At 49.9% G+C, this 26,456-nt stretch overlaps 2 protein-coding genes across 3 annotated transcripts; one reads left to right on the top strand and one right to left on the bottom strand.

The window, feature by feature from the left end:
- The first annotated feature begins 846 nt into the window (after window positions 1–846).
- On the top strand, window positions 847–11,474 carry RAI1 (retinoic acid induced 1). Its single transcript, XM_053471653.1, has 4 exons — window positions 847–6,145; window positions 8,250–8,343; window positions 9,499–9,548; window positions 11,117–11,474. The coding sequence occupies exons 1-4, from the start codon at window positions 854–856 to the stop codon at window positions 11,129–11,131; spliced, it is 5,451 nt and encodes a 1,816-aa protein (XP_053327628.1). The 5' UTR covers window positions 847–853; the 3' UTR covers window positions 11,132–11,474.
- A 2,558-nt stretch (window positions 11,475–14,032) lies between these two features.
- Window positions 14,033–25,879, bottom strand: SREBF1 (sterol regulatory element binding transcription factor 1). 2 transcript variants are annotated; one of them, XM_053471670.1, is made up of 18 exons: window positions 25,573–25,879; window positions 21,098–21,520; window positions 20,558–20,877; window positions 20,344–20,478; window positions 20,010–20,228; window positions 19,753–19,867; window positions 19,469–19,647; window positions 19,129–19,330; window positions 18,723–18,904; window positions 18,267–18,528; window positions 17,981–18,147; window positions 17,623–17,900; window positions 17,399–17,508; window positions 17,178–17,310; window positions 16,736–16,898; window positions 16,086–16,274; window positions 15,869–15,980; window positions 14,033–14,447 (listed from the first exon to the last, which is right to left on the bottom strand). In XM_053471670.1, the coding sequence occupies exons 1-18, from the start codon at window positions 25,667–25,669 to the stop codon at window positions 14,224–14,226; spliced, it is 3,510 nt and encodes a 1,169-aa protein (XP_053327645.1). In that variant the 5' UTR covers window positions 25,670–25,879; the 3' UTR covers window positions 14,033–14,223. The 2 variants fall into 2 exon arrangements, with proteins under 2 accessions (XP_053327645.1, XP_053327646.1); XM_053471671.1 differs by having other exon boundaries at window positions 14,033–14,444.
- Window positions 25,880–26,456: the final 577 nt, after the last annotated feature.

Here is a 26,456-nt window from a genome sequence, read left to right as displayed (position 1 = left end):
TTAATCAGTCGTTGGTCCCGTCTTAGATTCAGGAGCCGTATGTCTATCCCATGCATGTTTAATCCCCTCACTGTATTACCCTCTACCACTTCTGCTGGGAGGCTCTTCCACTTACCTACCACCTCCTACAGTACGCTAATGAAAACAGATTCAGGGCTTATGTGGGATCGATAACAAAGCAGCTCTTAACAATGGGGAGGGTAAGGGTGAGGCCGTTACCAATCAGAAAGGAGCGCAAGGAGTCTGCAATTTACCCATCTGGCGCGCGTGATGATTGGGATAGCGGGAGATATGTCTGACGTTGTATCTGGGACAAGGCTGCCCTCTACAGACGGGCCACGTCATGGCGGAGGCTGCGCAGGCCGCGGAGGCCATACTGGGGGAAGCTGGGACACGCATTGTTTGATAATATGGAGTTATTTTGCTCCTTGGCCTACTGAGCGCTCGTTTCTAACGTGGGATACCTCCGTGGTCCCTCGTCACGTGATCCAAATTACCCAATGGGAGACGGAGGTGTAAGGAGAATATTTGGGGTGAAAGGGACCACGTCTCGTCGTCGTTTTGAGACCCTTATTGGTGAGAAGGCTCCAGATTGAAGCTTGATAGAATAAATATATTTAGATTGGCAGGAAACACCACAATCCAATAATAACATAAAGAATTCTAAATTCTGTATGTCTGGCACTCGGGGGGTTAACGGCAAACACTACGAGGGTTTGGGCTTCGTGGCTCCAGGCGCTTAAGAGTTAATAGGATTAGAACAGAAACTCTCATAAAAGCCGCGGATCTGATTCTTTCCTGTTTTTTATTTTTCTCTTTTTTTTTTTTTCCCGACAGATAACAAGAGCGAGTCATGCAGTCGTTTCGGGAAAGGTGTGGTTTCCACGGCAACCAGCAGAACTGCCAATCAGCTTCTCAGGACTCCTCACGCCTGGAGAATTACAGGCATCAAAGTCAACCGGGGCCCAACTGCGAGCGTCAGAGGCAGGTGACCAAAGGCTATTATGTCCAGACATCTTACCAAGGCTACGAGGACGGCGCGGGGGAGAAGTATCCTCGGGGCGACAAGCACATGAATGTACAGCAGCTCCAAGGCCGGGTGTCTTTCGCAAGCTTCCCGGAGGGGAGTGCATACAGTGGACAATATCCCGGGGAAGATGGGCTCCAGAACTGGGGACAGTCTCAGACTTTGGCAGGCACAAAGTACGAGGGAGGCCTTATCAAGAAGATACCCAGGGAAGGCAGGGGGTATCAAGATCAAACTGGTCAAATGCAGTTTCGTTCCCACAATCTGCACCATCCACAGCAAACGTCCCTCCCCTACGCCAAGTTGCCCAGGCAGAAGGTCCAAAACGACGTGCCGTCTTCTCCCCTTTCTTTCAACCAATCTTCCCACTTCAACCAGAGTTTTCCCACCGCTTCCACCTACTCGTCTGTGCCGGGGGGCAGCCAGGTGTCGCACTCCTTCAAGAGCTGCACTGCTCCCTCCAACCCGCCCCATGAACGTGCCATGGCGGGCACCAACCAGCGGGTGCAGGCCATGCATGCTTACCAGTCATCCAGGATGGGTTCTTACGAGCAGCCTCAACGCCACCACAACCAAGAGACTTTGCATTACCAAAATATGGCCAAATACCAACATTACAATCAACAAGGCCAGGCCTACTGCCAATCGGAAACTCCGAACAGGACTACAGAACAGTATTACCAAGCATTCAGTCCTAGTTCTAACCATTCCCCGGGCCGCTCGGTGGGAAGGTCCCCGTCATACAGTTCTACACCATCTCCTCTAATGCCAAACCTTGAGAACTTCCAGTATAACCAGCAACAGCACAGTGCCGGTACATTTCCAATGGGTATCAACGAGCACAGTCACTACATGCCGCTTCTTAATCCATCACCCACAGGCACCTCCAGCCCGGACTCTCAGACTAAAAATATACAGAATGACAAAATTCCCGAGACCCTGCTTTCTGACCTCAGCCTGCAGAGCCTCACTGCCCTGACCACCCAAGTGGAGAACATCTCCAACACGGTGCAGCAGCTCCTGATGTCCAAGACCGGAATCCCCCAAAAGAAAGGACTGAAGGCTTCTCCCAGGACTCCGGAACAAATGAAAGGACAGCATTGCAGTCCCGAGAACAATACTTACTCTTCAGGTACCCCGCAGTCTGTGCAAACTGAGATTCAAGATGCAGACTACCTGAGTGGCTCAGAAGACCAGCTGGAAAGGACTTACTTGTACTGTGGTCCAAGCCGAAGCCCGGGTAGGGCAAACAACTCCAAGATGAAACCAGAATCAATTTCTACATGTTCTGTGACTTCTCCAGACAACATGTCCACCAAGTCTGACGATTCCTTCCAAAGTATCCATGCCAACCTGCCCCTAGAGACTTTTGCCAAGCTGGTGAGCAGCGAGAGAGAGTGCCCACACTTGTTGGTGAACGCGCTGTCCCATGAGGAGCTGTCCACGGAAATCATCGCTTTGCAGGATGCCATCGATAACGAGAAAGCGGAGAAAGCTTGGGTCGATTCGCCTGCTTTGAATAATAGCAACAATTCCCCCAAGTCACCGTTCAGTTTGGAAAACCACACTTCCTGCGTGGAGTCCGGGGTGAAAAACACTTGGTCCGACCAAGGTGCTGTAGGACAGTTTCCAGACGCTTTGAAGAACATCCCAGACAAGGCGCAAATGACCAACCACAAGGACTTTGACGAAAAGTACTACAAGAAGGAGGAATTTCCTGTGGTTCCATCCAAAGTCACCGAGACGACTGAAAACTCTGGAAGCTTCAGCTCGGAAAACAACATTAGAACTGCCACCTCCAGTGCAAGTTGCACCAAATTTTCTAATACGATCGCAAACACCACCTGCTCCAAGACGACTCATCCCTTCGACTGGCCAGACAAGAACGTGTCTGAGTCTTGCCTGAGGTGGAAGGACATTGAATTGACGTTACGCTCCTCGGATCTGCAGAAAGGCATGTTTCAGACCAAAGACAGCAAGATTAATTGCCAGCTTGATGTTCCCGACGTGGAGACCCCTCTCGAGAATGATTCCGGAGAAGAGTTTAACAAAGACGGAGGAGAGGACTTACCCTACGCAAATGACGCCAAAGGCGACGACGAGAAGTGGTTGGAAGACACGAGGGACTGTTACACCGAGGATGAATTTAATGATATCCCGGACTTACCGTCCCATAAAGAGTCCGCTCTTGAACCAGAAGACTACTCCTCTTTGTGTGACTTTTCAGACAGAAAGTCTTTCATATACGAGGCCTCCACGCCGAAACCTTTAAGAGACGTGGAAGCCTTTTCTTCCGTCAATACCCCGGAGTCTGTGGTAAACCCCAGCATGGAGGAGAAGGAAAATTCAGTGCCTTCATCTCAACTTTCTGACCACTCGATCATTTTGCTTGGTCCCGCTGTGGGCACGGAGTGCAAAGTGAAGAGCTGGTTTGAATCTACGCTCTCTCATATTAAAACGGGGGGAGACGTAGAGAAAAATAAAGATGACACAGCGGGTAACTCGACTGAGCCTTCAACGCTTCAGGAGGCAGAAGGAGACTTTAAAGTGCCCGATAGTCAGAAAATGGAAGAGGAGATGGAGAGGGAGCTGCTCTGCGGTGAAAGGGGCCAATGCAGAATATCAGAATCTGTTGAGGCTTCTGGAGGCTATCAAACCCAAGCCAACGAGGCTGATGCTGCAGCAGATGAGATTAAGAAAGAAGGTGGCAAAGCAATATCTCTTGATCCAGTGGCCAAAGTTCCAGTGCCAGCGGGAACGCCTGCTAGAATGTGTACCCGCTCCTCAATCGCAAAGGTGGAACCCCAAACATACGTCCCTGTGGTGGGGCTGAAGACGCCACATCCCGAGAAACTCACTAAAAGAGGTGCTTTCGGTGTGAAGCAGAGGGCTCCGTTTAAGCCAGGGAGAAGAGGAGGGAAAAATGCCGTGAAGATGGTGACTGCCCCTATCGACCAAAACAATTTCATTCTCCAAGGCAAGCCACCCAACAGCCTCCCCGGTGCTCAGAAAGTGAAAGAAAACGGTATGAACATCATAAAGGATGAGAGGTCAATGATACTAAGGTCCCGGAGCAAGAAACAGGAGCTCTTCCAGACGAAAAGGAGGAAAGGAAAGCGGGGAATGAGCCTTGTGTTGAAAAAACGCGCGTCGTTGAAGAAAATCATTGCCAACAATTGCACCCTGTCCGACACCTTCAAGCTCGTGCCCAAAGTACGGAAGAGGATGAAACTTTCGAAGGCGAGCACCGGGATCAACGGCAAGACGGCTGAGCGCGCCGTACACCCCCTGAAGAGGAAGCCGAGCTTCATATCTCCTGTGCCGGCCAAAAAAAGAAACGTAATCTTGCGCGGCAAAAATGTGAAAGAGGAAAAGACTGAAGTTGCCCCGAAATTATTCAAAAAAATTAAGCCAGCGAAGAAGGAAAAAGTCAAGCTCAGCATGGCAACAAAGAAGAAGTGTAAGGTCATCATTAACAGTTCTTCTTCAAGAGTAACTCCCGAGGTTTGTTTAAAGATGGCTTCAAGGTCACCGTACGCTGGAGCCATGAAAACCAAAGTACTGCCACCCAGAAAGGGTAGGGGTCTAAAGCTCGAGGCAATTGTGCAAAAAATAACTTCCCCAAACCAAAAGAAGCAAGGGGTAGCTAGCTTAGGGCCACACAATAACGGGTCACCTGGCAGCACTCCCCTAAATGCTCTTCTGCACGGAAGGGACCTGAGGGATTCCAGCATAGTTTCGGTCAACTCGGAAACGGTGATGCTGGAGCATGACATGACCCAGAACGAACTTCCGAAACCCGATCCGGAAATCCATGCTTTCAACTGCAGAGGACCGAAGAACAAGGCCTTGAAGGGAAAGCCGTTCCACAGTAAGGTGACCACGAATTCCCTGCTTGGTGAGGTGGACACGCGCATGGTGGCAGAACACGAGGGCAGCTGTGTCAATAACCTGAGCTCGGTTCCAAAGAAAAGGATCAGAAGAGGAAGGTCCAAGACTGTATTAAGCACCACCAAAGGTGCGGCCAAGAAACCGGTGGGAGCTCCTTCTTCTGTTCTCCTTACATCTCGAGACAAGGCCTCGTCGGACGTTGGCTTTATAAGTGACAAACACAGATCCACCCAATACAAGCAGCCGGAGCTCAACGACAGCCCCATACTGGCCGATGGGTCTGAGGAAATTCTAGTCCAGACCCAGACTAGGAAAAAGAACAAGCACCCGGCTCTCAACGGCTATACTAAGAGACAGCGCAAGTGTCCTCCACGCAGCAAGTCCACAAACCAAGCCGCTGGGAGTAAGCGAAGGGCGAAGGGAAGGAATGCCCCCCTCATTAGCCCCAAAGAACCCGAAATCAAGCTTCGGTATGTGTCTACTAAGCCCGCGAGGGCCGAGAGTAGAATCCGACACTTCACCCCATATGTCCAAGTCGAGAGAAGGAATGAATTCGCTACGACTTGCACCGTGATCAACACTATAGGCGAGGAAGCGAGACTCATAAAGGAGAGACGCGCCACGTATTCTGTGCCTCCCAATGTATCCTTTGCCAGCCAAGGATCTCTGCCGGGCTCCTCCAGGATGCAGCTGGGGCCCCTGGTGTGCAAGTCGGTAAGCTCAGGCTGCCACGTCTGCTGCCTTTGTAGGTGTCCGGCCAACTATAAAGACTTAGGAGACCTGTGCGGGCCCTACTACCCGATGGACAGCCTCCCCAACAAGAAAGTCAGGCCAAAGGAGAGGCTGAAGACGGAGGACAGCTTGCTAGAGAAGTCCGCCAGGGTCCCGGACGTGGTTTGGCCAGCAGGGAGTGGAAGGACGCCTTGCGTCGACGGTGGAGCCGCTGACTCGGTCAAGAGCAGCAACCTGCGCTCGAGCGCCCGCGGGCCGCTGAGGAAGCTGCCCTCCTGTTACTGCTGCAGCAAAAAGGCCGAGGTGATGGAGGCCGAGAAGCCGAGGAGGCATCAGTGCAGCAAGACGGCCGAGCCTCCCCCGCCCCTGGACCCCGCCCCAGAGACTCAGGAGCATTGGGTACACGAGGCGTGCGCGGTGTGGACCAGCGGAGTTTACCTGGTAGCCGGGAAACTATACGGCATCCACGAGGCCATACAGATGGCATCCACAGGGGTGAGTGCTTACTCCTGGGAGCGAGGGACGTTGCATGCCGGGTCTTTCATGAAGTACGTTTGGCTTGAAAAATCCTCCAGCATCTTAAACGGGGTTGAGCGTAGTTTGGCTGAGCATTGTGGGAGTTATCTGTTGAGTAAAGCCCCCCCCCGGGTGTTAAATATGAAAAGTCAAAGCCGTTGGGTTGTTATAAGAGATAAAACTAAAATGTCCAGGACCTTTCCATGCTCCATCGATGCTTCCCTTGATACAAGCGTTATGGTTGATGTTAATTTGGTATTTTTGGCGGGAAGAATAATTCTAGCAGGCAGTTTATTTTCCCCAATATTTTTCTTCTGGTGACCACCATATTTACCACAAACCCCCCGAACACGGAGTATCTGCCAAGTGTCCCTCTCTGGTCACCCAGCCAACATGAGCTCCTAGGAAAGAGGGGCATCAGGGAAGGAAAGAGGGGCATTAGAGGAGAAGGGAGGGGGATTGGGGTAGAAGAGAGGGGCATCAAGAGGGGAGGGGGATTGGGGTAGAAGAGAGGGGCATCAAGAGGGGAGGGGCATTAGGGGAGAGAAGAGAGGGGCATCAGGGGAGGAAAGGGGGGCATGGGGCCAAACTATGTAAATGAGCTGACCCTGAGACTCTTGAATTATTAACCCTTTAATGGCACATGGTGAAGATTCTATGCAGCGACAAATGTGTTACCCAAATGGCTCTAATACCGGTCGTCATGGAAACCTTGACTTGTAGGTACTTAAAGATACACTTAATTCAGTCACCTGCATTCAAGCAGGGATATCAACCATAACATACCGGGAGCAAAAGCACCAACTTATATATAATCACAGCGGGGGGGAATAGGAAGGAGTCAGACTGTGTGACCCCCAGAATCTGCCCTGGAGACCCTGAGACTGGGGCAGAAACCCTGAGAGTTCAGGGGGCCGGTGGCCAAAGTAAATAGCGAGTTTATTCAGTGCGGGACGTCTGGCAGATGAAGGGCTTTAGTGCCGGTTAAATGGTTTTTAATGCAGGGGCCGTGGAGGCCGCTCACTGCTGGCTCAGCTGGCGACTTATTTCCGGAAAGCCAGGGCTGCGAGTTTTTGGTGAAATCAGCAGAATCAATTCCACCGACTCCCAGCCGCTCGAGAAATTGACTTATTCCTCCCCACCTTCTCACGCTCTACAATTCTCGTATAACGCAAAGCATGCCTCGTACGCCAACCCCGGGAGAGCCGAGGACCTTCGGTCAGACCCGTTCCTGCACAAACCTCACAAAGCGGCTCTATTTTACCAAAAACGTCCAAAACCGTAGAATAAAAAGCATGAAATTTGATATATTATGTTTTTTAACACGTCCACGCCTGGAACCCCTTATCCTCACGACACGTGTATATACATATACTGTATATATATACTGTACGGGGGGGGGCGTCAGATGTTTGACATTTTGCTATAAGAAGGATTTATAAATATTAGAGAATATTATTCATTAATGCGTAGTTTATAAATATGAATAAAAAAATAAACTAATATTTATCAGTTTCAATAATCACAAATTACACAAATCTCTACTAAATATTTATTTACTGAGAGCAGAGATCTTGTGAGCTTACATCTTGGTTACCGGAGTCGTTGCCGTTTGCACCCAAATTCTTGCCGTTTGTGTGAATCATGAATGCACAGCGGGGGTTCCTGGCTGCGGGGGCCGCTGGTGACGTCACGCGGTAACCCACCCAGGGTCCTGAGCGCTCCGCGGTTGGAGTAGCGAACTGACATCCCGCGAGCCCCGCTTTTTCCATATATTTATTATTATTTATTAATGCAGAAAAACAGAATGTTGCAGAATCTTGTAATACCTTTTTTATTGGACTAACAGTATTTAAAATAATAGACGAGCTTTCGGGAGTCCTCCCTTTGTCAAGTCAAGGACTCCCGAAAGCTCGTCTATTATTTTAAATACTGTTAGTCCAATAAAAAAGGTATTACAAGATTCTGCAACATTCTGTTTTTCTGCATTCGTATACACTGGACTAATACGGCTACCCCAAACTACAGTTATTATTTATTGGTTTTTTGTTACTATCACTAACCTCGCGCTCTTGCCCCGCAGCTCTGCCCCAAATGTCAGAAGCCGGGAGCCACGGTGGGGTGCAGCCACAAGGGATGCGCGCAGAGTTACCACTACACATGCGCAACGGAGTCAGGTGAGTGACCCACATCATTATATATATATTAATAACGCAGATATATGGACCAATCAGAATAAAGGGATGAATCGAGTCCGTACTCATAATTGGCTTTTCCTTCTGATGACGCGTTGGTTCTGGCGCCCAAAGAGTTAAGCTGGTACCGACGCATTTCGCCCCCGTGGACCGGTTAGGGATCGGCACAGAGAGGAGGAAGGCTGCGGCACTCGAGGGCTTTTAATATCTTGAACCCGGGCTACGGTCGACATTTTTTCAGTTGCCAGAACATTCGTTGGCGTTTCCTCCACATGGAAAGGCAATGAGGGGGGAATTAATTAATGGCGGGAATAAATGACATCAGCGTTACTAGGTAATGCACACCGAAGCAGGGAGCGCGGCTCTGAGGTGGAGCGTCACGTAAAACGCAGACCACTGAGAGGGTGGTAGATAAATGGAACAGCCTCCCAGCAGAAGTGGTAGAGGGTAATACAGTGAGGGTATTAAACATGCATGGGATAGACATAAGGCTCCTGAATCAACGACTGATTAAGGTTTGAGTCTTTACAGCAGGAGAAACGGGCGACTAGACGGGGGCCGAATGGGGCCGATCTGCTGGAAGAGTCTCGGTTTATTCAGAGTATTAAAATGACGTTAATTTGCTGGAATTATCCTTTTTAAGACAATCATTTTTATGTAACGCGGAGAGTAAAGGAAAAGCCGCGTCTCACATTATTTGCAAGTCGTGCAAAAAAAAAAATATTTCAGCAAAAGGAAAAAAATAAATTCCCCTCTCGTGACTTTTCTCCGACGCTCCGGAATCCGACTCTCTGTTACAAATAATTCCGATTCCTTAAATCATTAGGTGCGAAAAAAAAGGTGCCGGGTAATTATTCAAATGAGGAACGCGAATTGATAACGAGACGCGGCGAAGGCGCTTTTTCTTTCTCCCCCCGTTTTGAATTTCAAATGAATTCTTGCCTGGAAAAAAAATGAAAAGACGGGAATATCTCCAGCTAACTCATTAAAATAATCCTGTCCAGGTACGGCCCCCGTGCTGTTAATTTGGGGAATATTTCCCCGGCGTCACGTGGGCATTTAAATAAGCGGCGACATCTGCGCGAATAATCGTTTAAATGGATTTGGTGTAAAAAATGTGAATTTTCTCTCTTTTAGGTTGCTTATTAAACGAAGAGAATTTCTCCTTACGATGCCCTAAACACAAGGTACGGCTCAAGGTGTTCTCCATTACCAGGACGGTCCTGATTTTTGGGGATTGTCCTGCCGTCCCAGGTAGTTGCCCCATTGTCCCGCATTTGTGGGCAGCCTGATCTACCCTGACTGGCCGGGGGGGGGGGGGGGTGAATGGAGGTCTGTGCTGTTGCCATTGCAGCGCCCATATTGGCCCCTTAAGCCCCCAACACCAGACACATGAAATGTTGGCGGGGGGGTGCAGTATTTATTTTTTTGGCTCATGTTCCCCTTTGAAAGCTTGAAGCAGCCAATCAGTGGCAGGAAGGTGCTCCTATTAAAATGAATGGGAGTGCTTTCCGAGCATATGCACTGGGGGGATCTCAATAGCCCCCCATCTGCAGGATTTAAGCGAGAACTGGCGCTGACTCCCGTGCATGGAGATGTGTCCAGCTAAAAGGGGTAACTGCATACGGGGAGTGGGGGAGATTCTGCCGAGGACGTTACAAAAGTTTAAAGGGGCCACACAGCTATCCTATGCATCAAAGTGTTCATGGGGGCTGCGGCGTAACGTTATAACAATCTTACCCTCTGCGGAATAACGAAAACAGGTCGTTTTTACGCTCTGCGGATTGGTCTCTGCAGTAACGCGCGTGACCACCGGGTGGCAGTATTGTTTAAAAAAACTATTAAAGGGACATTAAATCCGCACAAATTCACTCAACAGCTGAGCGGCCCTTTAAATGAATAATTGTTAACGCCTGATCCATCAGAAGCCCACCTATGTATTAGCTCTGTGTCCCCATCCCCCAGCCTCTAGGTTTGCAGGGGACGTGTTCTGCTGTGCGTATGTCCTGCTCACCTGTGCACATGTCCTGCTCACCTGTGCGCATGCACAGTATACTCACTGCCAGCAAGCGGCCTCACGAGAGTTTCAAAAGCTCTAATGAAATCCCCCCCAATGTATGTGCAGAAAGCGCCCCCTCTGATTTCAATGGGAGTGCTTTCTGGACAGTGATTGGCTGCTTTAAGCAACAGGGTACAGATGGAGAAGTTTATTGCAGCTCTGGAAGTTGCTTTTTTTTCTCTTTAGGTGAAATCATTTTTTACATAAATAAGCGTTTTTCATTGAGGGGGGGCTACACTGCTTTAGTTACTGCAGATTGAATTTGCAGCGATTTCCGTTTTTTTAATTATGAAGATTTAGTGAGGAGGAATAATTAATCACCGGTGCGCTCCAACTGTTAAACGTGTATTGAGAACTGGCTTCATTCTGGCAAAGAGACGGATTAGCCAATTGAATCGATTTTCTTTCAGAAACGGGTAAATTTGCTGCGTGAATTGTATCGAAGTTCTAGATTTTGCTCTGGAAAGTCCCAGTACAGAGTTCTTACCACAGTCTCCGAGTCTCGGGGTTAATAGGCAGAATCTCAGCGTTTTTACCCTAGTTTGAGCGTTTTGGGGTGAATTTGCGGATTCTAAAGGTTTTTACCCCGGTCGCAGGGTTCTGGGGCGAATGGGCAGATTTTTTAGGGTCACACAGTAGGGTTCTGACTCCTCTGATTTAATGGTAAATGTACCTTTCTCTATTTTACCCCCCCAGAGACACCTGGTGTAAGCAGCCGCTCCACCCCGTCACCCTCATCACATCGAAGATCTTTCGTTCACTCCTTGGCACTTTAACCATGTCCTGCAGGGGAGAGAGAGAGACGCGGGGGGTCCCTGGTCTTCCACCCACAGTTATTACCGGTTGTGCCGAGGCTGCGGCGGCGCATCGGGTAGCGAGGAGGACCCTCGGTGCGGTGGACACGTTACTGTCTTGCAGAACGCGCCAGGTCAGAGGAGGAGAGACTCAGCGAGAATCCAGAAAAGCGAAACGCGTCGGTGGAGTTTCTATCACTGGAAAGGTCTGTGGATCCTCCAGGCAGACGTCACGGGACTGGAGAGACCCAACACCGCAGATCTGGGGCATTGAATCACCCGCTCTGACCCCCTTGAACATAACGGGGGGCCGCACATTACCTGGCAGTCTAAAGCGAAAATCCTCACGGACATTTGAGTGATTCTACGGGGGGGGGGCTGTTCTGCGACGTGTTGCTCTCTCCTGGGGTTAACGCAAGTTGTCGGAAATCGAGACGTTTCTGGTCATCCCCGATTTGCTTACATGGGAGCGGGAGGGGGGTGCACACTCGACAGGAGTGAAGACCCCTCGCTATTTGTAGTGTTCCAATACCCCGGACGCCGGCCTCTGAAGCGGGGGTTCCACGTGTGAGTCCGCAGGAGAACCGGAGGGTTCCGCCACCTGTTCCCAGCCCGGCCGTCTCAGCGTGGCTGCGGAGCGCAGAGATTCCTGGTCTGCGTGAAATAAAAGGATGCGCCGCGGCAGCTGTGGCCGATGTGGTGGGAGGGAGCTGTGGCCGCTGTGGTGGGAGGGAGCTGTGGCCGCTGTGGTGGGAGGGAGCTGTGGCCGATGTGGTGGGAGGTAGCTGTGGCCGATGTGGTGGGAGGGAGCTGTGGCCGCTGTGGTGGGAGGGAGCTGTGGCCGATGTGGTGGGAGGGAGTCTTTGTATGTTAAAGTTGCAGCTCTCTCCAAATTATGTCCCCCCCCATCCATCCCTCCGTACAGCCGTGCTCTTTATCCCCCTTATCCCTCTGTCTGTCTCCGGTGTTACTCTCCCTTTTTTCCTCTCAATTCCTGTCTTTTTCCTGACATGTCTAATTTGTCCCCTTTTCTTCTCTCAATTCCTTTCTTCCTCACTCGTTTCCCCTCGTTTTCCTCCCTCACCTACCTGGTCTCCTTTTCTCTCACCTTTCTCCTTTAATCCTTCACTCCCCTTCTCTTTTTTTCTCCATTTTCCTCTTCCTTTTTTTCTCCAATCACTTCCACTCTGTTTTTTTTCCCTCCCTTACCTCTTCTCTCTTTCCTCCATCACCTCCTTTTGCATCCTTTACCTTTCTCTCCTATTCTCTTCTGTATATTTCTCCTCTCCCTTTCTTTTCCTTATTGTCTCTTGATCTCCCCGTCTCTGTGTTTTCCTGTCCTTACCCCACCCCCCAAACACCTCAGAACCGTGCAATGTATCTACTACTACACATGGCTGTGAGAGCGCGACTCCATCTGTTTGGACCACTAAACCCGCCATCCTGGCCACAAGGCCCACTGTATATATCCGAGTGTGGAGGTCCACGTGCAGATAACGCCTCGTTGTACGGTGTGTGTGTGTGTGTATATATATGTGTGTATAGAAATACATATATATATATAATATGAGACGACTGTAAATGTTTAACATATTAGATGCCTGGTGGGTCCTGCGATGGAGGTTGGACGCTCCCCCGGCAGCTAAAGTGTTAAATCAAGTGTTCTTTTAGTATATTGCTTCACACTGAAGATTGTGTGTACCGAGCTTTCTAAAAGATGTTTATTTTCTTTAAGAGTAAAAAAGAGGCCGTTGGAATGTGAATAAAAAAAGTGCAGTATATACCTTTTTTGGTTTTGTCCTTATTTTGGGCCACATTCTTTTGCCGTAAAAATTTAACCCATCGACTGCCAGAACGGCAAAGCTGCCCCCCAAGGATATATAACATCATAGTGTTTTTGGGAGCGTTGTAGGAATTTGATCTGTACACTGTGCACACCTAGGAAATGCATAGGTAGAAAAAAAATGGGGTTTTTTTGTTGTTTGTTGCCCTGGCGACGCTTGGCAGCTCTCCATCCATTGGCCCTCATTTTAACGAGATTCTGGCGGAAGGTAACCACAGAAATCAGGCCGCAAAGCCGAAAAAAAACTACTTTATTCTGTTTTTTTCTTATAAAAAGAAATTTATAAATATTTCTTCATAAATCTTCTGTACAAAAATGCATCAGAACTAAGAAAAATAGTACATTTATAGAATTATTACAAACTGGACAGTCCGACTTCATTTACTGCCCCCGAGAGTTGGCCCTTCATGGATAAGGGGCTTCATGGAACACCAATACGCCCCAACCCTCCGTTAGCAGGGGCCACACTGAGAATACTTTTTTGGGGGGAGGGGGACAAAACAATCGGATGTCCGCAAGCGTCCGACTCACAGATAAGAGAAAAAAAGTGCATAATGCTTATTAAACCCAAAACGTTAGAGAAAGCGTTAAACAGCGGACCCCTCCCCCACCAGAGAATGAATACATTGTAGCAATGGGCGCGAGGGGGGGGGCTGCAGTGAATTTATGTTTATAATGTAAGAATATGTAAATCTGAATGATATGTACAAATATTTCGGCCCCCGGGCTGGTGATTTCTGTGCTGATCTAGATCATTTTGGTGCAAATTTTGATTGCAGCGCCATCTAGGGGAGCATTCCACCGGTTGCCATGGTGACAGCTCCACTTTTAGTACTTTGTCCCAGAATTCTGATTAGGGACCGATATGTATGCAAGTATTTTCTAACCTAAATGCATATTTTAACCCCCCTAACACACGCAAAGGGGGGGGCAGATAGCGTCACTGCGGCCGCTACGCCAGTTCGTAGGTAATCAACAAAGCAACGTCAAACAGAGGACTGCTGTGCTCTCCCTCTGTGACCGGTGCCGTGGGGTAGAATGTGCCTTCAAACACCATTGGGGTACTCGGTTGCTTTCTTTGCTGGTGTCGGGTGGGATTGGGTGGTCCGTGGAAGTCAATTGTTCTCGTTCGTTGCCACCTGGGTAAGCTTTGACCTCCAGGTGAGTTAGCTGGAGGTCACGGCGGTCCCGCTGCTCAGCGTCAGGATAAATTGTTGGCAGTCGTGCAGCGTGCGTTTGTCCCCCAGCTTCTCCAAGGTGCGGGCGGCTTCGGCCAACATGCCCACCCTCTGCCCCGGCGCGGACAGGAAAGATGGAGGCAGGTAGCGGCAGGCCAGCAGCGTAGCCTCGGCGTGCTCGCGGGGACTGGGGCTCATCTCCCGGGGGTCTGCTGGGAACAGAGAGAGGCCGCCACGTCACTAATGCCCTGCTTTACCATAATGCTGATTTAACCCATCATTCCCCAAGGACGTCTTATCTCATTGAGCATCAGAAGGCTACAACGTCTTGCTTCGGATGCACTACAATTCCCAGAGTCCTCTCGCAGGAGGATAGTGGGGTTTGTAGTTCATCAGCAACTAGATAGCTGTGGCCAAGACCACATTCCCAAAGGAGGGATAAGTGGAATTTAGGACTGGCCAAACTAAACAGGGACACTTGGAAGCTATGAGTCTCAGCACCGATGTGTACAGACGCTCTCAAAGCAGCATTACATGTAGACATGCGAGTTCTCGCTACGCGATGAGAGATCCTCAGAGAGGCCATGTTTTTTTTTATTATTCCTTTATTCCGGCTCCTGCTGTCGAAAAAGGGATCCCACAAAGGATCTTAACTGAGCGATTTAGGGCAAAAAGAAACACAGACGCATCATCGAGGCTGAGCAGTAATATTATTTAATAGAATAAAAAATAAAGAATTCTTCTATTTACAAAATAGAGCCACCTCGCCAACCCCCACCACCACCACCAGCCACTTAACGCCTTCAATACTGGATGAGGGAAAAATGGCAAGTCTAGAAAAGCGGAGAGCCGCCCCGGGATTTCAGAATAACACTCGGCGAAATGGAGACACGGAACCCCTTAATGGAAACCTAGAACCCGGGACTGGGTCTTAAACCCCCGTATAGTACCAAGACTTCTGAGGGTCTTACAGTAGGTTCGTAAAGCAATATATTTATACCGGAAGACCCTCAAACCCAGCACCATCCTGGCCAAGACGACTGAACGGATTCATTGTTTGGTGAGAACATCACGTATTTTAACCGAGATCCGAGATAAAAAAAGGGGAAAAAAATCCCCAATAAAAGCCGAGGGGGGGATAATAAATCACCAAGCGGAGAAGCAGAACGTTAAGAAATTGCTGCTAAAAGTCAGGGGGCTGCCCCCTTTGTCCGCATTGCCCCCTGACACAGTCCTGCGTTGTACAATACAGAGTCCTCTCCGTGGATAGGGGGCCATCTGGCTCTGAAAGACTTGGGGGGGTGGGAAGGGGGCCAAAGGGACAGACCCCTCTCTGGCAGGCGTTCCCTTTTAAAGGGGGTCTTAGTTCGAAGGTTACTGACAGGGCAGGGTTGGGAGGGCGACGCTGCAGCTGACCAACCGTACCATATCTGCGAATAGAAGAGAAGCGGCTTCAGTATTCCCCATCTTAACTAGCCCTTTAACCTCTTCCCTGCCATAAGCTACTTAAAAAAAAAAAAATGGAGAATTTTTTTTTTAAAGCTACCGGATTATTTTAAAATCCCGCAACACTGTCCCGTGCGTTTAGGGAACCTTATGGGAGCGAACGGGTTACTAGACCGGGGTTTCTCACCTTCTTTACTAGAAGGGGCCACTCTCCTGCGCAGGCTCCTATCCAGCAGCTGATGTGTCCTTGTGGGGCTGGCACCGGCCATCAGACGAGCTGTGGCTTCATGCAGGAAAACCTGGGGAACGAAACAAAACAAAATCACCCGCTAAACAATAATATTCTCGGATGGCGGCCACCTACGCATTCCCTTAGCCTCCTGCGGTTATTACCCTCCACTTACCCTACGCATGGCAGGGCGGAATAACTGCGCCAGTCTGCGCAGGCTGCTCAGGTCCAGCTGGAAGCCACGTAGCTCGTGCGGCGGCGCCGGGTGCGTGGGGTTCGGCTGCTGACCCGGCGAAGCCTGCTGTTGCTGCCAGATGTTTGTTCTGGTCACCAGCAAGATGTCACATATGAGAAGCTGCACGGCCTGCAAGGGGGCAATTACGAGGTGCGGAGTTGGAGAGAGAAATGATTTCGGGGACGGGAGATGGCGATATTAGTAGCGGGAGCAGACATCGTACATTCAAATTTCCTCCCCATCGTGACGGACGCTCTAATCAAGGAGCCTCCACCCCAGGTTGTCTCTCGTGAAGGAGCCACCAGTCTTTGGTCATCACACGACGGGCAGGTTGGAGGCAACGACTCGGGACAGGAGATGTGGCGCCGCCTCTGTGTTGCACTGCAGACACATTGCACATAAAAGATATCGCATGCAATGCAACTACAATGCACCACAGCTGCAGCGACCAAGAGGTCCAGGACGCGTCGATCGGGAAAAGCACTCATCGCTCCAGCAGTCCGATCAGCAGACTTCTCGATCCGGCGGAACCTACTGAAACCGAGAACGGCCGCCGGCATCCAGACATTCTGTGTCTCAACCCAACTCACCTTATCTACGGTGGGATTACTGGAAGGACTCGAGTTGAGGCTGTCCCGGAGGAGGCCGCTGGCCTTCTCACACTGGCCCAGGCTGACTTGGCTGCTATCCTGCTTTCCCAAAAGAGTGCGCACGGCTTTGAATGCATAGAGGGCCGCTTTTGGCAATGGATTCCTAAAGGAGAATGGAAGGAAGGAGGGTTTTATGAATTCTGGGTCGGGGTGAAATATCTCAAACTATTTATTATTGGGGTAGAAAGTTTTACGTTAGTTGCCAATGTAACACCAACCATATGGAAGAAAGGCCTCTTCAAGTCTGCCCTGCCCCTATTAATATCTTCATTGTGGGATTTTGGGCAAATATGATAAAAGATTAGGAAGAATCCAAGGCCTTTAACAAAAACTCTTGTTTTTTGGGGTTTAAAATCAAGACATGGCATCATTTGGAACTCACTCTGCTGTATGAAGAGCCTTCGGCATATATTCCACTACTGGGTAGAGTCTTTGAGCAGCTTCATCATCTCCCTGTAGCCAGTTAATGGCCACTGTGATGATGGACGCCCACCACTTGGCCACCGGGTCCGTTCCTACGCAGAAAAGTCGCAAGTGAAAATCTCCACTTAGGTGGGCACGGCGTTTGAAGAACTGACGTATATCGGATAATTACGGGCTCACCTGTGATGGCTGCCATGCTGGAGCTGATGGAGAAAGTGTGATTGGGAACGCCTGCGGCATCCGAGCATCCGTTCAGCAGCTGGAGATATTCCAGAGCGTCAGAAAACTCCCTGCAGGGATGGGAGGAAAAGCGTGATGACAACCAAGCAATCATGAAAGAAACAAAGTATTTTTATGGTTTCTTTACAAAGGTTTATCCACACGTGAGGAACACGGACACCTACCCCTCTCCCTCCACCAGGGGTTTGCTCTGCTCTGGCTGTGCCACGCAGTAGAGGGCTTTCTCCAGAAGGTGTTCCCGAAACGCCTGCGTCACCTGAGCCAGCGGATCCACCGTGCTGCCCGCCGTGCTGTAGATGGTGTCGCGGGGGGAGCTTCTCACGCTCCAGTCCCCATCCACAAAAAAGCGATGCCCCAGAGGGTGGCAGAGCCATTGCATGGCAGGAGGGATGGTGACACTCTGTGCCAGGCACACCTGGCGGGCGCTGCATAAGAAGAAGCGCTGCGGAGGAGAGAAATGCGTTCAGACTCCGGGACAACGTCGCAACGGACCGCTAACCAGGCGTTAGGGATTTCACTCACCGCCAAGAAGTGGAATCGGCGGTGGAGGCTGGCCTTTACTCTCAAGGCAGCCCCGACGTAGATCTCTGCCAAGGTTGCCACTGAGATGGTATTTCCGGCGCAGTCTGCCAGGTTGACGGCGCTCAGAGCCATGTTTATAGCAGACAGGTGACCTCCGACATGCTTTCCTAGAATAATACACAAAATGAGAGGAGACAAGAGACCTTCAGCTCCCCACCTCCACTGATCCAGCCACTTCCTAACCCCCCACCCAAAGGAAAAATATTTGCAGACCACCCAAATATACCGGTCATGTGCAGCTGGTGCAGGCGGTGGTAAACAAGCGCTGCTTCTCTACAGCTTTTCCGAACGTCATCCTTTAACTGGAGGTCCCTGCGGAACCCCCCAGCCCGTTGTGCCATCCATCGGCCAACCCACAGTCTCTGGAGCACGTATCGGATGACGCTCCACGTCAGGCTGCAGCACAGGTCAAAGTTGGAAGTGGGGAGAGGTCTCCCTAAAGCTTTCAAGGCCGTCCAGAGGTGCAAGGATGCCTGAGCGAAATCCCCCTGGAACGAGAGGACCGTCAACAATTAGACCGGTTGGGTTTTTTTACCAAAAGAGTTTAACCATGAGTAGCTGCTGCTAAGGGGGACGTTGCCACAGAGCCTCACAGGTGGCTCCTAGTGGCCACTAGTTTTACCATCACGGAGGCCAAAGCTCTGTGCAGCACGGTTTCAGAATGGGTTGCGGTTTCTCTTACCCGGGAAAGGTCCACATCTGCTTGTTTCCGGTGACGCCAGAAGAGGACAGAAGACTCAGAGTGAAGACGCGTTACCGGCTCGCCATAAACAAAAAGCCGGATGAAGACACAGAGAACGATGATGAGATTAATGGGCCAGAGGAACGTTGAGGGAGCCAACCAGCTGGACCACGAGGACGGTTCTGTAGGCAAGGGAACAGGAAGGAGCGTTACACAACGATTCCACGGCCACCGATTCACCCGTCTGCCATAGTCCATGGACGCCCAGCCATTATCAATACTGTCATGGCGTACGTCTAATGTGATGGAAAATACTGCAAACAGCGGACCGCCTGTGTAAAAATAATCTAATCCTATAAACCTCATACCTACGTCTGTAACAAACAGCGAGAACGCACACACGTACCAGACGACTCTGCTGCCAACATGCTCCTGCCACTGCCATGGAAGCCGGAACTTTCCGGGGCATCGTGGCTGCTGGAGCCACCCATCAGAAACGACAGAGGGTTGAAGGAGAGACAAAGAAAGACGAACACGCAGAGAGCCATGCGGGAGCGATCCAGCATGCCGGAGCTGGGGGGAGAGGGAATCTCCTGCTTCACCTGGACCTGTAACAATCGGGACAAGAAGGGGATGAATAGGAAACACTGCAAGTGTGTGAGCGTATAGGTCAAGGTGTAGCGGAATCTCCACGGACAGTCGGAGCTAGTTCCGTGTATAAGAGTGGCTTGGCTTAGTGCGCTCACCTTGGCTTCCTCGCAGAACGGGCTGTCGGGCTCCGAGTCGCTGTTACACTGAGACAGAGGGCTGCCTGTGTGTGACGGGGACCCAACATCGGAGGGTGGTGGGGTTGGCACGCCGCTTGTGTCAACGTTCATCCCCTCCAAGACAATGCCACCTCCAGCCACTAGGTCCTTCAGTGAGCCTGGAGCAAGAGAAGCAGAGTTATCTTCCGCTCAACCACAGTTTAAAACGGATTGGGAGCTTGAACGCCAAAGTGAGGAAACGAATACGATAGACGAGGTCTTACTGTTCTTCTGGGCGGCCATTTTCAGCTGCATGTTCTCCTGCTTCAGTTTCACGTTGTTCTGTTGTAGGAACCTGATATAATCGATGGCCTTCTTCAAGATGGCAGATTTGTTCAACTGGAGGAAAAAGACGGTGAGAAGATAAAGGAAGGTGATCTCTACAGACACCAGGGACACAGAGAGCATCACCTAGCACCAGACATCGAAATCCTACCAATTCGGTACTCGGCTCCAGTCTAAGCGTTATCGTCGCACTCACCTTCGCCTCGGTGCCCATCACCAGGTCTTTGAGTTCTATGATCTTGTCGTTGATGGACGAGCGGTAGCGCTTCTCGATGGCGTTGTGGGCAGTGCGTTTCTCCCCCTTGCTGTTCAGCATGGCCGTCTTGCCGCTGGCTGTGATGCGGTTGATGGGTAGTTTGTCAGGATCGACCATCATGGGCATGGTGGTGAGAAACGTGCCCCCACTCACAAGAGCCTACGGACCAACGAGATTAAACCACCGATGATGATCAAGCCACGTTCTAGATCAGACGTTCTCGTGTTCCAACAGATTCTCAAATGAACGCGCTGTCCCCATTCTCTCCTCTTACCGCGGTCTGCACGGTTGTGTTTGTCGTGAGCGAGGTCATCCCGGATGTTTTCATGCCGGACACCACCGCTCCATCTGCCTTGACGGCCGTGAGTAGCAACGAGTCTGCTTTGATGAAGTGAGGCTGCAGGATCACCTGGAGAAGGAGGAACCAATACTTTCTAACAAAAGCCATAAACTAGCGAAATGCTTTGGGAGATGCGAATCTTACTCACCGGAACCTGCTGGATTTGTGGGCTCACAGCCGTACCGGTAGTCGCCAGGAACTGCTGGGGGGAGATGCTCTGCGTGTGGATGGTGAACGGCTGCTGGATCTGCGGAGGCGAGTGCTTCTGTACCGGCGTCGCCGCGATGCTCTGCGGCGTCTGTGTATGGGAAGCCACGGTGGTCTGCACGGGCTGGCTTGCCACGTTCTGGATCGACTGGGTTGTGATCACCTGAAGTGGCTGCCCGCTGATGTTCTGCAGTGGTTGGGTTACAATGCTCTGCAGCTGTTGGCCACCGACGTTCTGCATCGAAGCAATGTTCTGCGCAGCTGCAAAGAAATCCATACGGCCCACAAAATTAAACAATGTGGAAACCAGGGGAAAATGTATGTGACCCCCCCAAAGACCCGCTGACCCCCATGCCTGGCCACGTGACCCTGCCCAGGTCTTCAGACCCAGCTGACCTCCATGCCTGGCCGGGCTCTAGATGGGGCCGATCTGCCGGCAGGCTGTGTTTCCTCTCCTGTCCCCTATGGGCACCGTGTTTACCTGTGTATGCCCCCTGCTCCGGGTACGCTCCCATCAAGGGCTGCGTGTTGAAATGAGGCTGTGTCTGAGTGCCTAGCGTCTGCCCAAACACCATTCCTTGCATCTGCGGAGTAGCCGGTGGCTGCGGGACCTGCGGAGTCGTGCAGATCTGCATGGGTTCCTCCTTCACGCAGTTTGGAGCTGCGGATTTTAACTGCTGCCCGATGCTATCCTGAGGAGAACCCGGGGTTTGCTGCCCATGGAAGGAGGACCCAGAATGCTGGAACATCTTCATGGGGGTCCCATTGGGCGGCGCGGCCAGTAGCCCCTCCAGAGTAGTGGCTGAAGAGCTGACGGTCTGATTGGGGGTGCTGACATTTCCAAAGTGTGGATCGAACAGCCCAGCAAAATCATTCTCCTGGCTGTGAATCAGCTGGAGCATATCTGATGGAAGACAAGAGAGAAGGTCAACCACCACCATACCAGCCTCTGGAGGCCATCGGCAACGAAAGATGGAGGACGCTTACTGGTGGTCAAATAAAACACACATTTCTGCATACTAAATGTTATATTTGCCAGTTCCACCTCACACCTCCTTGTACTGCATAGTTACAAAAGGGATGGTTTATAAACGGAACAGCCTCCCAGCAGAAGTGGTAGAGGGTAATACACTGAGGGGATTAAACATGCATGGGATAGACATACGGCTCCTGAATCTAAGACGAGACCAACGACTGATTAAGGTTTGAGTCTTTACAGCAGGAGAAACGGGCAACTAGACGGGGGCCGAATGGGGCCGATCTGCCGGCAGGTTTTGTGTTTCTATATTAACCCTTTAACAAGAGGATAACCAAAGTGCTGACCATAGCTCTGGCAATCAAACCGTTAACAAGGCACCCGCTGTTACAGATCATAATCCCATTATATTTTCTTGAAATTAGCCTGCTGAGTCTTTAAATTGCTTTTCAGGTGATTAATCTGTTGCTCTGTGATGCGGTAAATCGCTTTGAGCTTTTTAATTGTTCTGCGTCTCATAACGGTGCCATTAACCGCTGACGTGCCAGCAGGAGGCGCATGTCAGACTCTCAAAGGGTTAATGTGGTTTGCGCATGACAGCCCCAGTGCTACATTGTATCAGGACACTTCTATTTAAGCTTCATGTTACTGGGATTTACTCTGGCAGCAGAAAGGGTTAAAATCCCAATTGCCCTAACAATATGCATGCCATGGCGCAGAAACGAATGGAGAGCCGGGGGTACATCCCGCATTCCCTGTGGCCCCAAGGTTCCCAAAGCCCACCACTGGCAGGGGTTTCCCCTCTCTGCACCGTTCCCACACACCCCTGTCACTCACACTAACCCCGCCTAGCTCTCTCTCCGGCTCCGCCTCTGGAAGGAGCTGTATTTAAAGAGCCTGAATCAGAGCTTTGAGATGAGGTGACTGCTCTCAGCCAATCGGCGGCGGAGAAACTCGCCTTCCTATGTGAGGCCGCCCAGCCCGGGCCCGAGGAAGGACCTGATCGCCTTTCAAGGTTACTGTAGTTTATTGGAGCTTCCCCCCCCCCTGCGGGGTTACTAGAGGTTATTCTCAGACTACCCCCCCCAGCAAATCACACCATTCTGCTTTACTGCTGCCATCACACATTGTGCACAGGGGGCTTTTGGGGCATTTACTGGAAACTACAAGCAGCTATTGTAAAGAAAAGCAAACGCCTGGGGGGGCTTGTCTGCAAAATAAATATTCAGCGCCTTGCATGCCAGCTGCTATGGAGTACAACTCCTATCACACTCGGCAAGCATGATGATAAAGCGTACATTTAGGGAACAGCCGGGTTATCTAAAGCCTCTCTTTACCACTTTTTGTCTTTTTGCCAGTGCCTGTCCTTTTAAAAGCTTTCTTTAGTACAATAAATGAAAAATTAGCTTTTCCCAACACAAACTGCCCCCCCTTACTGTAAAATACTGACACCTCTATGTACTTTAACTCTTTATCCACCAAACCCTTCAGGGAAACCTTTTTAAGAATAAGGAAACCAAACATTGCCGGTTCCGGAAGCATCTAATATCCGGGGACCTCCTCTAAAGGGGAGAGCATTCGATTATCGCCATTATGTATTGATTTATATAGCGCCATCATATTCCGCAGCGCTGTACAATGGGTAAACAGGACATAAGTACAAACCATTAAACCCAACTGCCGACTGGCCCGGATTTCTAGAGATACTCCCTTGTATAAGTATTGGGCAATAGGTTTGAAACCTGTTTATTATTCTATTATTATTTTACATACTGCCTAGTGGCTGAGGGTCCCCGGATTCGCATTGATTTGGGATGAATGATGTGGGGCTTTAGTCAGGACGGCTACGGCTTGTTTACGAAAGTTCGCTGTTTACCCCGCGTGGGGATCGACTTCTCTGGATGATTCTCTTTTGGACAAAGAGCTTTGGAAAGTGTTCGGTGATGTTGTATACCTGCTAGACAAACAGGCGGGATATTGCCAACGGCGCGCTTTATCAGATAGCTGAGTCCGCACTCAGACCAGAGGCTTTGTACTGATAATATATATATATATATATAAAATCTATTAGAGGGTTAATATTGCAAGAGTCTCAGGGGCCACTCATTGAGTCAATGAACCTTAATACCACTCTATACAACGCTCAGAACTCATTAATCGTCTGACTGTTTGGGGGGAGACATTTTTATTTGCTGCACCCGCGTCATATTACATTACATTTAATAACATAGCGCCAGCAGATTCCGTAGCGCTGTACAGCGCCGAGCCTCTTCCTGTGCAGGCAGAGACTGAATGGATGTAGATGACCCTGTGATTTGCGGATGAGATCTGTCATTCTATAGCATAACACTGCCAATATCAGGCATGCCTCCCAACTGTCCCGATTTTGCCACTTTATCCCGCTTTTCAGGACAGAGGTAGAGCTTGGCAGGACAGCGGGATTCTGGGAATGTATTCTGCGCAGAGTTGCGCGCATGCACAGTAGCGCAGCCAGTTTGAGTGACACTCTTCCTCCCAAGCCCCGCCCCCCCATGTCCCCATTCACCGGGGTGGAAGTTGGGAGGTATGATGTAGTGTTATGGTAACACTGGACACAGCGAAACCAGACTGGACTAACCCTAGCGGACGCGTCCCCCTCAAAAATTCACCAAAGGAGCAGATGTGTCTTCTCTAGGACTCCATTCCACAAAGGCCATTCTGCATTGGCTGTGCCCTAATAACGTACGACGCCATTGGGTGTTTATGTAATGACGGTAAAACCTCTTTATCCCTTAAATGTTAGCACTTTCGTTGTGCGTGTTGCCTCTCTCCCATCTACCCCTTGTCATTTTTCTTTGGGGGTCATCTTACATAACTGGTGGCCCCCTCGTCCAGTATAAGATGAGCCTGAAAACCAACTAGGGGAATTTAACCCATTCGGTTGCAGTGATTCTTCCCACGTCTTCTTTGAAATGATTACATGAGAGGGAATAAAATGTCTTTTTTTTAAAAAAAATGCCCCCCCTCAAAATCCTCCCTGAATAAAAGTCACCCTAAATGTTTGCATCAACAGCGCACAACCCCCTTTTGTAAATTTTAAACAGTTAAGTTTTAATATATTAATAATAAATATATATATATTCAAATATATAAAAAAAATCTGTTCCCTGCTTGCCATGTAAGTCGACATGGCAAAATAACAGCCCTCCGATTACTGATGAGAAACTCAAATGACCCTCAGCCAGGTTTAACTACACTCCTGCAAATGATGAAGAAATTTTTTTCGGTATAAATATATGTTTGGATTTCAAACACGATTGTTGTCGGTCTGGTTAATTTTTACACAAATATTTATTTTCAGGCCAAGGTAAATAGGATTGTGTCCATCCGCAGGAACACGAGCTGCAGACACACACAGGACCAGGCGAGCAAGTAAGGCAATGACCGCCAGTAACCCAGTGTGATGTCACAGAAGGGGGCGGGGCCCTGGGCCTCCCTGGTAGCCAGCAAGGGTTCTTATAATTCCAGAAGCACATGGGCACTGGAGGGTGGGGGGTTGGGGTGCAGGCAGCTTAGTGCCCCCCTCCTCAAAGACACACAAGGAAATTTATGAAGACACTTCGCTGGATTCTGATCCACTTTTAGGGGAGGATGAGAGTTTGAGGAGTCTTTGGAAATCCTTAAGATCTTCTGACCAGAAGATACATTAAGTTAAAGATTCCTAAACACAGATACATTGTTGCAGACATTACTGTAGCCATAACCGGACTATAAAACACACTATCACTGTTAGAACACACGTATGGTGGTATTCTGGTCTGTGGTCAAGCACTGGTTCCTACTGACACCCCCCAAGTCAACATAATACCCCAAATCTACTGGCAATATACAAGATCAGAAGTGGTATTTAGGGTGGCACAGGGGTAGGGGGCACATTGGCAAAATGGCATTACAGATTACTAACATGTATGATGACAGAAGGCACAGGGGTGGGTACTCACCATCGATGTCATTTAGCAGGGCTGTGTCGATGTCACTGGACCCCAGAGAGGGGTCCAGCTGGTCCAGTGAGGTCTCCTCAAACGCCAGTCTGTTCATTTTTGGTAGTTTACTCCTCTTCTTCCCCAAAAGTGAAGCTGCCTGAGCCAGTCCAAGTTGTGCCAGTCATGGGGCAGCCCCTACAAAAGGCTTTGCAAGAAGCACTGGTTACACAGGAGGGGTTCCAGGGTCTCTATACCATCAAAGTACCCCCCATACCTGTATAGCCACCAGGGTAGTTGAGTCAAAACTGAGCACTAACCTGCTGCTGGCTTTGAGGGGAGGAGGAGCCAAGCTGTACGCACACACCCATCACTCAGAGACCGGCCCCCCTCCTACATCCTGGTGCTGCCCCCACATCTTATGCTGTTTGCCCCAAGCAGGGGGAAGTTAAGAGCACATTAATCCCATCAAAAAGAAAAAAATAGCCGTAAACAAGAATAAAAGTTTTCCTTGTAGACAAAAAAACCAAAACTGTTGTTGTTAATCATTTTAGGATTTTAACACTTTGAGGTGTGTGACATAAAGTGCCTGTCCCTATTTTGTTTTTGTGTTCAGCTGCTGCAGAACCTCTCTGGCGGCAAGTGTGTTATCCGCAATCCCTAACGTGGATTATAAAGTCGGGAGCGGATTCTGGATCCGTAACACAAACGGTCATTTCCACCTAAATAGTTTACCAGCTCAGGAGGTTTTTGCCCCAAAAGCCATTGTGTAGTGGAGACGCTTATCTGAACAAAATGCGTGAATTGCCCAAATGGCTCGAATATCGGCCCTTATGGAAACCTTGACTTGTCATTATTTAAAGATAGACTTGAGTCACCTGCATTCAAGCAGGGATATCAACCAT

The sequence above is a fragment of the Spea bombifrons genome, chromosome 7, assembly GCF_027358695.1.
Source record: "Spea bombifrons isolate aSpeBom1 chromosome 7, aSpeBom1.2.pri, whole genome shotgun sequence".
In the NCBI taxonomy this organism is placed as follows: Eukaryota; Metazoa; Chordata; class Amphibia; order Anura; family Pelobatidae; genus Spea; species Spea bombifrons.
Note: the sequence above shows the minus strand (reverse complement) of the source record. Positions and strands in the feature narration are given on the sequence as shown.